This window comes from Perca fluviatilis, chromosome 6 (assembly GCF_010015445.1).
Source record: "Perca fluviatilis chromosome 6, GENO_Pfluv_1.0, whole genome shotgun sequence".
Classification (NCBI taxonomy): Eukaryota; Metazoa; Chordata; class Actinopteri; order Perciformes; family Percidae; genus Perca; species Perca fluviatilis.
Window position 1 is genome coordinate 34856862 of NC_053117.1, and position 16087 is coordinate 34872948.

Sequence of the window (16087 nt, forward strand, 5' to 3'; positions counted from 1 at the left end):
AAAGAATGATGTCCTTAGCCAGGGTTCGAAATGACTTAGGACTCTTGGGGGGTCCCCTAAAATGTAATTATAAAAAATACTGAAGACTACCTTGCTACACTATATACTGCAGGCAAAATTATATTGACATATTTTGAAGGTGGGATAATGGTCTTGGGATGTTTTTCATGGTTTGGGCTAGTCCCAGTATTGTAGTGGTGTCTGGAGAAGTGGATTGGCTATAATCTAACAGGTAACCCTCTAATTCTGGAGCAACAAAGTTACAGCACTTTATATAAATCCCTGACATGACAAAGTGGATAACAGGTCATTCTTTCCTTGAGCAAGGAAGTTAACTAAGTTACCTAAATCCACCAGGTGTACTCATTATGGCAGCACCATGCACCTTCAAAGGGTTTGATCAAATACAAATGGCATTTCTCATCCCTTATGTTAATGGAATTTGTAAAACAACTAGCCGCTGGATTGAATAATAATGATGTCTATAAAGACTGTACCTACATTAGATGGTTTACTTTGTTTTAATGGCTTTCAGTCATGTTAGAATATCTTCCTTTTTTTTTTTTAAACGTGTCCCTAAAGATTTTAGTTCAGGTTATAGATTGACTAGTTTAATGCAACTTTTGATATAGGAACACCAACTCCAAATATTCTACTAAAATAAGCAATTATTATGGAGATATAAACATAATCGAAGCACTTACAGGATTTTCATTAGGGATTTCACTCTTTGTGAGGCTTCGTTTTTGCCGCGTACAACAATAACATACGTGTCTGCGCCATAGACTGTACTGTATGCGCCGGAGGACCACAACAACAATCTGTGATGCTATTAGCTGCCCTGATTGCTGCCCAATCGCGCTAGGAAATAAATAAATTATTGTTATAAATATAAAACGTCACTAAAGACCTATAATTTTCACAATCATTTTTAATGTTAAAAATATTTGTCGGGGACCCCCCAAAATCTAAAAATAAATTCTTATAGGGGGTCCCTAATGACTTATGGGGGGTCCGGGACCCCCCCAGACCCCCCTCATTTCGAACCCTGTCCTTAGCTGTTACATTAAGTTGGACAACAAATGTTAGACTATTCTTTGTGGAGTGTAAAATATGTTTATATATTAGAAAGAAATACTCTCTTCATATATGTATAAAACAAAAACTAACAATCTAGTTGTCAGTTTTTGATTAAATTCATGATGATTAATTGTTTTGTTGGTTTATAGCACATGTGTCAAACTCAAGGCCCGCGGGCCAAATCTGGCCCCTTGCAGATTTAGATCCGGCCCGTATATCAATTTGGGTTCACAATCAATTTTGGCCTACCTAGTTGTGCGCCAAACCAAAAACCCAGGAAAGTGTTTTCTGAAACATTCGGAATAACCCGTTTACATGCGTGAGCAGAGAGAGTTACTCCTGTATACATGGCATTTGTAATCAATTGGCAATATCCCGACGTAAACGGCGACGCACGGTTAGCGTCTGGACGTAGCCTACGGACAACCTTAAGACGCAATAACTTTTCGGTCACCTTCTTATAAATCTCACTATCTCGGTACTTTCTGCCGTCAACAAAAGACATTATATTCATGGTTTTCACCAAACTAATAAAGAAATTGGTTTCCTCCTCGCTCCAAAAGTGTGGTGCTGTGCTGCGTCTCGCCATGTTTACCTCTACTTCTTGTTTACTTCCGGTATACTACTAAACTATATTATTATAATATATAATTATTATTATAACTATGTTTTCTGGCGCATACAAGAAGTTCCTCTACTCAAAAGACTAAGATTCCTTGCGAATAGAACATGCGCAGAACACAAATCAATGTTCCCTTTGATGGGGATACCGATACGCGTTTACATGACCAAATTTCGGGTTAGAAAAGAGGTAACCCAGGTAGCATATTCGGGTTTTTAAAAACCGTAATATGAGCATATTCGGGTTTTTGCCGGTGTTTACATGGCCGTGCGCGACCGGGTTATTGCTAATATTCCGGTTTTGAACGGGTTATTGGCTGTATGTAAACATAGTCACTATTTTGCTAGATTTGCTAAATTCTATGATGGCTAAGGAACTCTTTTGATGACTTTTGAAGGGCTTCATGTCAACAAAAATGCGACAAAAAGCGTACAAAAATGTCAGAAAAAGCAACAAATTTACAAAAAGGTGAGAAAAAGGTCTGAGAAAGCCACAAAAAAGTCTGAACAAAATCAAATAAACTCTACATGTCTGGCCCTTGGTGTGATTCTCTTTTTCCGTATTTTCATAGTGAAAATAGGTTGACACCCCTGGTTTATAGGATCCCCATTAGCTCCTGCATTGCAGCAGCTATTCTTCCTGAGCTCCTTAAACAACAGTATTTTGGAAAACGATGATCATTAAAGTTTACATAATATAAAATTGAATTATCACATACCCTGGTAGTCATCAAATTAAGTGATCTAATGTTGAGATAATGAAGAAAACTTTTTAAGAAATAAACATAGATTTGAACCATACATGGACATATTGAACAGTAGGTATGAAAGTGTAAGGCAATATGTTTTCAATATGTTTTCTGTGTTAATATACACCTGTGGAACAATACAAAACAAGAGACAGTGTTTACAGAATGTGTTTAACGTTGACCTTACACTGTATCAATGGGAAGAAGTAAACTAATATTTTAGGAGCAATTTCCACCTGCAAACCAAAATAATCTTTCTAACTGGTTCCATTAGTTTCTACTTTTTAAACAATACCTCCCTGAGTTATCTCCAAGGCCAACATCCTAAATGATAAGAAGTATTTGGACTGAATTCACATCGAATCCCAAAGAGTGGAAAACTGCTGTTGACCATGTCTTTAGGAAACATTCAAGCATTTGGCAGGTTCTCTGATTAGCAGCTGATAGGAAAAAGCTGTTGTGACATCACTGATTAGGGAGTAGCCAAGCCAAATAGGATCCGGTGTAGATTTTATTTTAAAAAGAAAATAAAATAATAATAAATAAACTGTGACATTATTTTAAAAGTGCTTTTGGTTATTAAATAAGGTAGGCTACTTGTGGTGTTTCTGATTTGAATTCCCAAACCCAGCTTCCAGGTGGGAATGTTTGTAGTTTAATAAATGTGGAGCTTAACAAGATAAAGGCAATGGAAGTCTTTTTGAACTCTTCTCTATAATATCCAACAACCGTGCAGTTGTGTTCATGCTGACTTCACGACCCGTTATAAAGAAAAATGCAGGATAAGATTCAGGATTATTAACGAGTGAGATAAATCACTCTGATAAACAGAGTGATAAGGAGGTAACTTATCGCTGTCCTCCAAACTATCATATCAGTGACCTTCAATGTATATCAGGAACTTATATCATAACAGTTCTTGTCAAAATATCATCTGAGAAAACTTTCAGAAATCCAAATCGCTCAGTATCACCCTGAAGTGTTGAAACGCGGCTCTTTGTGATTCTTCTTCATGGAGGATTTCAACTGTAGTCAGCAACTTCAATACTGACTGTTTTGACTGGAGCCTTCAGCTGGTTATGTAATGTGTAATACTATGTAATTTATAGGATCATGTTGGGTCGATGGGATAATGAGCTGTGGACTGGCTATATTTACAATGCGTGGTGAGAAAATAGTAATCTTTTAGTGCCACCTGCTGGTTATCTTAGATATTCAGCTCAGGCCTTATTTCAATAAACTTCATAATATATTGGACTTTTAAGTGGAAGGTTGTCTTTTTGAACTTTCTCTATAGGACTGTTTCTTCTGTAGAAATAACTTGTAACTAAAACTGTACATATGAAGTCCATGGGCTATCCCGACTAACAGGAAGAGTAAATGTTGGATTTACTTTAAATGTCATTTTTCAATGCTGTGAGCACAACAAACCCAATTCTTTTAAACTCCAATTACTGGGGTGAATATCCTAAAACCTGCGTAAATAAAAAACAACTACATGATGCCAGTGTGAATAAATACTACCATGCTGATGTTAAACAGGTATAATCTTTATATTAATGTTCAGGTATGATGAAGAAATAAGGGAATTAATATCAGGACTAATTGATGAAAAACATCAGAAAGACATCATGGAAAGTATGCTAATCTTCTGAATTACTTAAGAGTAACAGGAATAATATGCCCCTTAAATAACAGAAGTAACCACCGAAACAGCTTTCTACTGTATACTAACCATATGTTGTAAGAGTAGCGTTTTACAAAAACAGTATTATATAATAAAAGATGTATATATATACATCTTTTTTTATGTTGGCAATAGTTCCCATTCACAAAAGTAAATTCTGTAACAGAAAAAATGTATTCAAAGTTTTTGTAAATTAAATGGAACATTGGGCTAAATACAATCTATTCTCACAGTATGTACATGTTTTAATTGTCTAAACTGCTGAATCCTTTTTAAGATAGGCTATAATTTATTTACCACTTAAACCCTGGTATTGTTATTTGTCATTGTATCAGCATTGCATTTTTAGCAGGTCAACCCTTGTTTAAAAAAAGAAATAATAGGATAGGCTACACGCTAATTTTGATGGGAAAAGTGTAATAGACATAGACAGTAAAATAGTGGAGTTTGTTTTATTGCCAGCGTACTCCAGTCCAGTTGGTGGCGGTAATGCCCCTTTAAGTTGGTTTCCCAACCGCCAATAAACCATAAAGAAGAAGAAGATGCTGAAGAAGAAGAAGAAGAAGAAGAAGAAGAAGAAGCATAGAAGAAGAAGCAAAGGCAACAACAATGGCTGAGGAACAACCATTGAAAAAACTGCCCATCCCTCGTTTACCAACAACAGCTTACACGGCAAAGACATGCAAACGGAATCTGACCAGTGCCGAAAAGCTAGCTAAAAGGAACGAGAGCCGAGCCCGCGATAGAACCCGAGTAAACATCGGAGAGGCCTACCCGACGTGGAGACAGCTACGGGACCGGAAAGGATTCAAAAGCGATGCAGAGTTAGCCATATTCCTGATTGAGAGGTTAAATTCAGTTTATTTGAGAAGTGGACACTGCAAATTAATAAAACGCATGATTTTACATGGGTTTAAAGTGACAGAATTAGCCAAAAGGCTATTATAAATCCGTAGTCCCCTGGCCTCGATGTAAAAAAAACCCCAAAACAAATCAATATACAACGCAGAGGCAAAATGATTAACAACAAAACAAAGCACACATCAGTTTGTAAGAACTAAGAGGAAACAACAAGTAAAATACATATGTTGACATTACAAACTAACAGAATAAATGCATGATAGTTTTAGTGCTGGCATGTATTGACCTTCTGTTGTTTTAGGTGCTGAGTAAAAGACTTGTATGTGTTTAATTTTCTGTATGTCTATATGGTGTCGGATTGAATTCCACTCTCCTGACCTTACCTTGTAAAATTACCTTTGCTTGATTAGATTTGTGAAAAATAAAACTCACTTTATGGAGTGGAAGAGTCAGATGTCTGAAGATACACTACAGCACCGCTGTCTAACGTTAATGGTTCGGAGTTTAAAGAAGACAAAATGAACCACTCTCTGTTATGCATCTTTGCATGGGAACTATTTATTACAACTGTATAGTGCTTTTCAGAATCCATACAGTATAAAAAAAAACATATCACAATACTATAAGTATTGATATTTTCTTACACCACTAAAAATCACAAGCCTTTTTGCTTGCAGCTTCTTAAAAAATCTGTGTAAGCCTGCTGTTTATAAACTGATATTAACAACCAGCTTACATATGTTTGGACAATATAAACCCCGTCTATTTATTATCATTATTATATTACAGTACGGACACACTACTAAAGAACAGACTGAGAAATGATGTTGTCTATGTTATCTTGCAGATATCATGCAGATTCTTCGGCTACAGCATCAACACCAGCCAAACATTGGTTCTTAGACTACGACACATCTGCTTCCCAACCCTATCCAGTATTACTGGCGTGTCACTCTCAGATGGGTAAGTACATGGTTGTACTTGCTAGTTTTTTAGAAAATGGATGATGTTTTAGCATAGTTTTATTAAATATCAATATCTATTCATATGATTAAATATAATTTAAAATATATATCCTTTGTATTGGACTTAGTGAATAAAATGATATATTGAGGAACACAGGTTTTATTTGGCTTATATGTAAAATGGCAAGCATACGCAATTACTTATAATTCTTCAATTGTTTCACATTTTAGAGTGTGACCCCCATGACACACTGAGTACCTGAATACCATGGTGCCCATCATTCATCAGCATTTGGAGGATGAGGTTGACCTGCGCCCCATCCTGCGTCCTTCTTGTCTGTCCATTGCGGCCTTAAAGCCTCTGAACACCCACACAGTGAATTTCAGGTATTGTGGCTGATTAGACCTCTGCTCAGGTTAAAGTGGGCCGGAGCTTAGATGGGAATTTACTAGGTCACAAATCTTTTCTATCAATCAGAATGATACATGTGTCATTTGTCCTATACTATCAGGTGCAACAGTCCATCAATCTGTCCACACATACCCACACAGGCCTGGAAGATGAACTCAAAACAACTGTGTGGGATTTCAGGGACTTTAACTTCTGCTCTTGAGTTTGATGTGTTGGCTGGACTAAGGACATTTGAAGTACTGGTGTTTGTCTACTGGCTAGCTCATGCTGCTTCATAAAGAGTTGCATCGATGGCCTTTGATATTCCAAGGGCCACAATCCATGACATTGTGCACAGAAATTGCAGAGCAGTCATCAGGATACTGGGGCGAACTGTCAACTTTCAAAAGATGACCAGCTGCCTTTGTTCACAACATCTGTCTGGACGATGGCGACTTGGTCGATGAGGATATGATGGAGCCTGCTGATGAAGACAAGGGACAATGGAGTACTTGGGTTAAGGGGGTTAGGGTTAGTCAAATCTGCGCTGAAATAGCATCAGACACACAGTGTTTGCAACTGTTTCAGCTCCAGAGGTTGCTACAAGTGGATGACTATTTCTAAATAGGTGCAAATACTATTTGTAGCAAAGTCTATCCTCCCTTAAAGGCCCCAATCTTTTTCTTGTAAATAGTTACATGCATTTCTTTTGCAAACTGTGTTAGAAAATTGCATGACATAGTTGTAGTATTGTCTTGAATATTGTAAAATAAATTTGCCCAGGTGTAGCTGGTCCAACGGTGACCCTGTGGCTAAGAGCCGAAATGTTGGATGGAGCAGTGAGGATTTTCGGTAGCAGAAAAAATGTAAAAAAGGAGCAGACCAAGAGAACAGCTGCATAACAGAATGTGAAGATCAGTGCAATAATGGGGATGCTTCAGTATTTTAGATGGAAATGGATTTAATTTCTTGTTATGTAAAAAAAGATGGAGAATTCTCATGAAATGTTCAGAAACCTTTGACCTCAGTGTGACAAAAACAAAAGCACAGTAAAAATTACAAATTGAAAAACTGTAGTCATATGCTTATTTTTCTCCGATCAAACAGCTTTGTCATGGAGAATGTGATGCTTTTTCTTCATGAAAAATATGTTTATGTTGATGTAAAACTAAATGTAAAAGTACCCACAAGAGGGCACTCTTTCCCCACATGATAATACACCCAATGGATTTGCTAGACTCACTTCCATATAAGCCTGATTACTGTACTCCAGTACCATACAATACAAAACACCATCTATAACACATGTCAAATGGTAATTGCTGAGTCAGTGTTTGCTGTGTGACTGGGTTCAGTGCTTATCTTATCCAACCTATCAATGAAGTGCAGCTCCTCTTCACATCTGTTTCACATTTGTTGGTTAAAACAAAACAAAAACTATTTGGTATATGACCTGTACAGTACAAAAACGGCGCTCACCACTGATCTTTAAGATGAACTAAACAAAAAGTAAACTGTGTTCTAATTGACTCTTTTTGTTGTTAGTGAATTGTCTGGGGAACTATTAGATGAGTGCCATGAAATGTGGTACGGACATACACAGGTCACAAATTTGATGCTTGCCTGGTCTTGGATCTCCAATAGAGCATGTCCACATATGTCACACATTCAGCCAGTCTACCATCAGATACAAATATTTCTTTGTCCAAATACTTTGGTTTATGACTAAATACCTGCAGAACTAATGGTATTTTCATCAGCTTTAGCCTTAGCTGTGTGATTACTGCTAACTGTCACATCTTAGCATGCTAGCACAGTATAATTGTGGACATTGAAAACATACCTGCTTAACATCAGCATGTTAGCATTGTCATTGTGTGCATGTTATCATTAGTTAGCATTTACATCTTAGCACAGCTGTGCATAAGTAAAGCCTCACAGATTCACTGACTGTAGTCTCTTTTTGTGAAGCTGCCACCTTTTTTTATTTCAACTAAAAAAGCGCCCTAGTCAACTTTTGCTTGTCAAAAAAGACGCCAAGTGTGAGCGCACGCCCATGTAGGCTATAGAGGTTTACTCCTCGGTGCAGAAGGTTCGACTCCGACCTGCGGCCCTTTGCTACATGTCATTCCCCTTCTCTCTCCCCTTTCATGTCTTCAGCTGTCCTGTCAAAATAAAGGCCTAAAATGCCCCAAAAAAATCTTTAAAAAAAACGCCGCCAAGTGTAAACGGCCTCAGATGGTCAAAACAGAACAAATTATAATGATCTCTGTGTTAACCAAGACATCCTTCAGATGAAAGCAGAAGTGAGACATGAACAAAAGCTTAGAGGCTGATTAATAAACCTGTTTAATAAAGGGGGTGAACTGGCTTCAAAACTGAATCTGCCTACCAAAGGTGGTGTCCACTATTTATTTATTCCTGTTACGTCCTCTGATTACTTTGATAAGTTAACAATTCCTAATGTTTATTCTACCTGGCCTAATTTAATCAAAGAAGGATATGTTTTTATTCATTATCATTTTGAAGTTGTGGTTCTTGTAAAGTACAGAACTTATTTACATTTTGATTTAAACCTTTATGACACTGAACAAAAACAAACAATAACACAACGTGCCAACAGCATAGTAAAACATAAAAAATGCATAAAAGGATATATGTATATATAGTTACTGTGTATATGGAAAATAAATACAAAGAAGAAAAAGCTATGTATATTAAATACATATATTTAAACAATTAAAAATGATTACAAGATTAATAAGGCACTTTTGTGGTTTTTATGGCAAAATAGTGCAGGAGAAATTTGACTTCTGAAAGCAAAAAGAAATAAGGTAGGCTGTATATAACAATACATTATAATGTAAGATGAATTAAATGAATGCAACCTGGACACAGATAAGTGCCAGGTTGCGCACATTTCTTTTTACTTTTCTTTTATCTTTTGCATTCTTCTTTTTTACTAGCAGTTTTGAATGGCTGAACCATTTCCGAATGGAAACAAACATACATTTCATTTGTTGCTCGGAAAACAATTGCTTGAAAAACTGAAGAAATAGTTAAATGCCAAGCAGTTTAATTTTATTATGAAATATGTTAAGGAATTTGGAAAATAAAGGCAGGTTTATTTTTTAGCTTTTCATTACAATGTTAAGGCTATCCACGATATTACAGGTGTCTTATCTCATTTATCTCTTTTTTCTTTTTTTTTAATGGGACAGGGCCTGGCGTTAGGTACAGGTGTACAGCGATCCACCACAGCCTGGACTTCTCCCATTTGGACACTTTTGTAGGTCCCAGAGATGGACGTCCATGAGGTCTTCCCATTTCTGTAGGTGCGCTTGAGGCGTGCAGTGTATGGGATGTCTGCCCCGTACTTATATCCCACCAAACTGACACGGCAGGAGTGGTTTGGTGGTATTTCAGCCTCAACAGAAACAGTGTGGGTGGTCGACTCGGTATGAGTGGTCCCCGTGGAGAACTGGAGAGTCGTTTCAGCGCTAACCTCGATATTTCCGGAGGAGATTAAAGGGATTCCGGCAGTGATGGTACTCTTGACGGCCATTGTAAACGAAAAGCTGAAGTCCCACCTTTTCTCCTTTTGGGTTGTCTCTGAGAGTGTAGTTGTCTGTTTCACTGAACGACAATCATTGTTGGTGAGGACAGATGTTTGCATGGTCTCTGGAGGATACTTAACGACTTTAACCCCATCAGTCTTATACTTGACATCAGATATGTCCTCGCTGATTACATCTTTGTTAACGGTCAAGACCTGGTAGCTCTTGTACCAATATTCAGAACCTTCCCACGGAATGAAGAGGGCCTCGTGTTGAACAACCACCTTCCCAAGACCATACTCATTCTTCCCAACATAAACATTGCTGCCGGGCCAGGTCTCGACTGCATTCTCAGGCACTGAACCCCTGGAGCCATCCTTCCATTCTAAAAACTCAAAGTTGTCTTTGTTTACCAGGATCTCAAATGGGGAGCGACGGAGCTCTTTGTCTCCATAGGGGTAGAGGCAGTAAGGACCCTTGTAAGGGTTGTAGAAGCCGGCCGAGCTACTGTATTTGCTAACATAGTCGTGCGTTTCGCCTTTTCATTGTAGATTGAAACTGCTCCGTTGGGGAGAGAGCCATTAAAGGTCTGCCATTCCAGTTTGGTTTGATCCATGGCCACGTTGTGCTCACTACCTTTGAGAAGGAACAAATAGGAACACTATTTAAACCAAATGACATAAATAATCAATCAATATATTCCTAATCCTTTTTAAATATCCAGCTATTTATTTTCATATCTTTTATTCCTTTTCCCCCTCTTCCTCTAAAACACACACACACACACACACACACACTTCTAGTTGTTATTTGTTATACAGTTTATTCAATAAAAAAAAAATCACATTATGAAAAAAGAACAAGAATCAAAATAAAAAATAAAAACTGTTAATGTTAATTTGAAGTTTACATTTCTTCACCATTGATCCAGTGAAGGACTAGCCTGGTTGACACCAGACCCTTCTCAGTTGTAGCTGAGAAGGGTCTGGGGAAGGTTCATTCACAGCCCATTTCCAACAGTCGCTGCTCAAATGCCTCTGGGCGCAACTGGATAGACCTAAAACCAATCAGAGCGATGAAGGAGATGACGTCATCAACGTCACTGCGCTATCGTCATCGTGTAAAGCCCGCCTCCACGGTTGTGATTGTTGCCTCGAGTTGGAAAAAATTGGAAATGGGCTTGAATGGGCTCGTGGCCAGACGGACTTGCAGAGCAAACCTCAAATGTGCCGGAAGTTCGTCAGGGTTTTCCCAGGCTGGTATTTTCTGATGTTTTTCTTCTCTTTCTTTAGTTGTAGATTTTAACTAAAGTGTTACTGTTTATTTGCATAATTGTAATGCTTACTGCTTTTTAAAAAAGAAAAAAGAAAAAAAAACAGCGGCCTCCTGTACTTTGTATACTATGTCCTCTCACAGCGCCACAGTCGAAGCCTTGTGCGTCTCATACAGACGCTAAATTGGGCCTTGAGCATTCGTATGAGACGCTGAGGGACACTGACCAAGCTGCTGTAATTTACGAGTTGGGAGTGGGAATAGTCATGTTAGCAGGTCCTTGAGCCTGTACAGTTTAGACATTGTGGTGCTTTAAGCTAAATTCATCAGTATTCTAATATACACAATGATAATGTGTGTATGTTGATGTTGAGCAGGCATGTTTGCCATCCTTTTTTTTTTTTTTTTTACTGTGTTAGCATTCTAATACTTGCTGATTCATCATTAGTTGTACACGTTTGGTATTATTAGTATAAGTATTGGATACACAGAAATGTTGACCTGATCATTAGGAGTCAATGTCCATGAACCATGAGTATTTTAATGGCAATCCATCCAATAGTTGTTGAGACATTTCAGGCTTCTAGGTGGGAATGTTTGTAGTTTTATAAATGTGGAGCTTAACAAGATAAAGTCAATGAAAGACAAATCTGATAAAGTTTAAAGTTTCAAATCTAACGTTTGCAGTTGAGTATTATTGATGCAATTCTGCATAATAAGCTGGAGACTCATGAAGACATCTCATCACTTCATTCAGTGCCATCTACTGGATTTATTAGATATTTCAGCTGCTTCATCAGCATCTACATTGTTTACACTTTACTATACATACTGTGGTATTGTTTTTGCTGTAATTAGTTATTTTGTATTTATATGATGTATTGCCTATTGAATAATGCAACAGCAGAAAACTGGTTACATATGTTAAATCTGTTCTTTCGTCATCTCAAATTATTTTACTCACATTTCAACCTTATATTATTTTTATTATATTATTTAACGCCAAGGAAAAATGAACTGCATTCATTGATATATCTTTCTTTTTATTATTTGATTTTCATTATTTTTTGCATGCTGATTTAATATTTGAGTGATTGTGATATAGTTTGCATGTAAGTATATTTTATTTGAAACAATTAACTATTAAATGCATTTTTATGTGTTGCTTCAAATGCTAATTAGTTTTATTGTCTCAATAAATATGTTAAGACATATAAAGCGGGTTTAATTTTAGCTTGTCATTACATAACAGCCATGAAAAGGGGAGTAGGCTAGTTGAATGAAAGAAGCACGGACACAAACTTTCCTCAGATGACAGAATATAGAACAATACAACATATATAATACATGCAATTCTTCTGCTGCATATCTACATAACTGAAATACACCAATCAAACAAATACGGCAATACACAAGAGATACAAAATAAAGTTTAGTGTCCCAAATTCCCTACGGAAGATTCTACGGGCAACCATACAATGTCCTTAATTATGAACCTGCTAAACCACCTGTGCTGTTTAACAGGTGTTTTGTAGTAATTCATGTGCGTGTGACAAGTTTGCCGCTCAAAAAGTCATTTATTAAGTCATTTTGTTGCAAATGTGCATTATTTACAAGCTAAAAAATGGCAGGGCGACCCCGTTCTTCGGAAACGATTGTGGGAAATTGCGAGGTCCTCAATGAGGACCAAATGAAGAGGGAGGGGTGGAATTTAATGAGGCTAATTCCCGAACTCACCACACCTACAGCGACTTTGGAGTGGCTGGCGAGACGTTGCCTAATTGCGAATGCGATGGAGTGCACCGCTGGGCATCACCAAGCGCAACTGGTGCGTCTGGAACGTGGGATAGACGGCTTCAGGTGGCGCTGCCGTGACCACGGCTTCACAAGGTCTGTTCGACGGTCGTTCTTCACGGGAAGTCACATAAGCCTGAAACATCTGGGTATGTGGAGTCGAGACTTCCAACAGGACCAAATTATGAGGGAGTTGGGGATGGCGAGCAGCAGGCACACGGTCGTGGACTGGTGCAATTTTCTAAAATCAAGATAGGCCTACTTGCCTAACCCCCACCCCTCAGAACTCGTTTTATAAACACTTTCCGGCCGCACCCCGACCCAGTCACGAACGGCTCTGCTCACCCGGACCCGAGCTACTCCAGACCAACCGATCGCACTTAGGCGCATGGGTATCGCTACGTCTGGGAGGGATTCGGACTTAGGGGCGTTCAGTCCCACAGATGGCTTTATGGTAGCTTTTGGGACACTCAGTTTTTGGAAAATAATAAACATGTCTCAAATAAGACCCTCATCATTTGGGACATTCCCTTATCATTTGGGGACACTACGTTTTTGGAAAATAATTTGGGACACTAAACTGCACTGCCTATGTGCAGATCAAATTATGATAACCTATAATGAGCACTCTCACACACCCTTTAACAGTAGGCCTACTCAGTACATTTACAGAAACGTATACAGAACATACTACAACACGTACAATGTCTCTGCATGGCTACGGGCAGCGATATTACGAATCCCACTATGGCCACGCCAAGACCCGCCCTTCAATAGCATTCACACACTACAATTGGCCAGGCGTCCATGCTTACATGTGGTCCTATCCCCTGACCAATCCCCCAAAATCTAATTATGCTGATAACCTATAGCACTCACAATTACACCCTTTAACAGTACTCAGTACATTACAGAAACATATACAGAACATACTACGGTACGTACAATGTCTCTGCATGGCTACGCCGGGCAAGGCTAATGTGGCTAGCTTACTCTTCGTCATGTAATTAACTTCATTACTTCACAATGTGCGAGCATACTGTGTTAAAAACACTCTCCTCAGCACATATACACATTCACATAACACTGTTAACCAATAAAACACATTATAGGAGACTCATACCTGAAAAGGGGAGTAGTTGAATAAAAGATGCACGGACACAAACTTCCTCAGATCATACTGTATGTGTAATGTCTGAAAGGAGGAAGGAGGAGGCGACGTGCAGCGCAACATAGCTCAACAGTTTTACGTCCCCCCTGCTGGAGCCCTCTCTATTAACTACAACGCTCTTGTTCACATATCTGCTGCTGGTGTTGGAATGACATTTTGCACATGAAAAATAAGAAATCACAAACGTACTGTCCTACTGTACCTCCTGCAACTGACAATAACAACTTTAAACATAAACTGTGATATACCATTAAAATATGAAAATGCCAAAATTACTCAATATGAACCCTCAACTGCTGTTACTCAACTGCTTGCTCTGACTTACTGGTAGGCTAATACACATTACTTTTACTTTTGGCTGTGACTTACTGGTAATACACATTATTCCATCTGTCGCATACTTCCCCTCAAAATTAGATGTTGTCCTCAACATCATTACCTCTAACCATGAGTTCAAACGTGTTCAAAACACTTTTTACAGACTGGAACCCTTTTGATACATTCTGTCTGTCTCAACATATTTATATCAGATTTGCGGATCAGATTACTTCAAGACAAAACAGCCTATCACTAAAACCTAGCAAACAGACAGAGATTCCCCCAGCATCTGATGCCGACTAACTCAGAACCCTCCCTTTTTATCTACTATCTCTGGATAGTCCAGATCTTCTGGCTCCAGCCGGCTAACAATATGTAACACACTGTATGAAAACATGACCTCGACTCCTTCCATTCTCAGCTCAAAAGGACAAGCCACTATTGTTCGATTTGACCACCTGTATATTTTAATCTCCTGCAAACTTAAGGAGTTTTCATGAGAGCCAGGTCATTTTCCATACTCTGTGTCACAAATCACGCGCTTGCAAACCACTGACCATTGTTCTCTCACCCTGTTCATCTGGGAAAGGAATCCCCTTTTGGTCCAAGTTTTAATTATCTTTTTCGAGCAATTGCTGCATCTTCAATTTTAACAATGTCTTATCCCTTCCCAAGACTAGATGGCCTCCTCATGGCCCAGAAGAACAGAGAGAGAGAATGTCAGGTCATGAAATCTGAGGTCTTACATTATGTTCTTAACAAAATAATCCTACAATAGTTACATGCATTTTTTTGCAAACTGTGTTGGAAAATCGCATGACATAGTTGTAGTATTATCTTGTATATTGTAAAATAAATTTGCCCAGGTTTATCAGCCTATGTAACTTGTACACAGGCTCTTCTTTGCATTCAGTATGACTCCATAGCTCTGCTGTGATACAGCAGATGTTGAGCTGGTCCAACGGTGACACTGTGGCTAAGAGCCGAAATGTTGGATGGAGCAGTGAGGACTTCCAGAAGCAGAGGAAATGTAAAAAAAGGAGCAGACCAAGACAACAGCTGCACAACAATGTGAAGATCAATACAATAATGGGGGTGCTTCAGTATTTTAGATGGAAATGGATTTAATTTCTTGTTATGTAAAAAAAGATGGAGAATTCTCATGAAATGTTCAGAAACCTTTGACCTCAGTGTGACAAAAACAAAAGCACAGTAAACATTGCAAATTGAAAAACTGTTTTCTCCGATGGAACAGCTTTATCATGGAGAATGTGATGCTTTTTCTTCATGAAAAATATGTTTATGTTGATGTAGAAGTACCCACAAGAGGGCACTCTTTCCCCACATGATAATACACCCAATGGATTTGCTAGACTCACTTCCATATAAGCCTGATTACTGTACTCCAGTACCATACAATACATAACACCATCTATAACACATGTCAAATGGTAATTGTTGAGTCAGTGTTTGCTGTGTGACTGGGTTTAGTGCTTATCTTATCCAACCTATCAATGAAGTGCAGCTCCTCTTCACATCAGTTTCACATTTGACTCAGCTGACCTAATATGCATTCTCAAATACAAGACCCACTAAATAATATAAGGAAATATAATATTAG

The 16087-nt window shown here is 38.3% G+C and overlaps 1 protein-coding gene across 1 annotated transcript; it reads right to left on the reverse strand.

The window, feature by feature from the left end:
• Positions 1–9088: 9088 nt before the first annotated feature.
• LOC120561011 (natterin-3-like) lies at positions 9089–14175 on the reverse strand. Its single transcript, XM_039803963.1, is given in 3 exon segments — positions 9089–10440; positions 10443–10547; positions 14101–14175. Coding segments are annotated over 2 exon segments (987 nt in total). The 5' UTR covers positions 10528–10547; positions 14101–14175; the 3' UTR covers positions 9089–9538.
• Positions 14176–16087: the final 1912 nt, after the last annotated feature.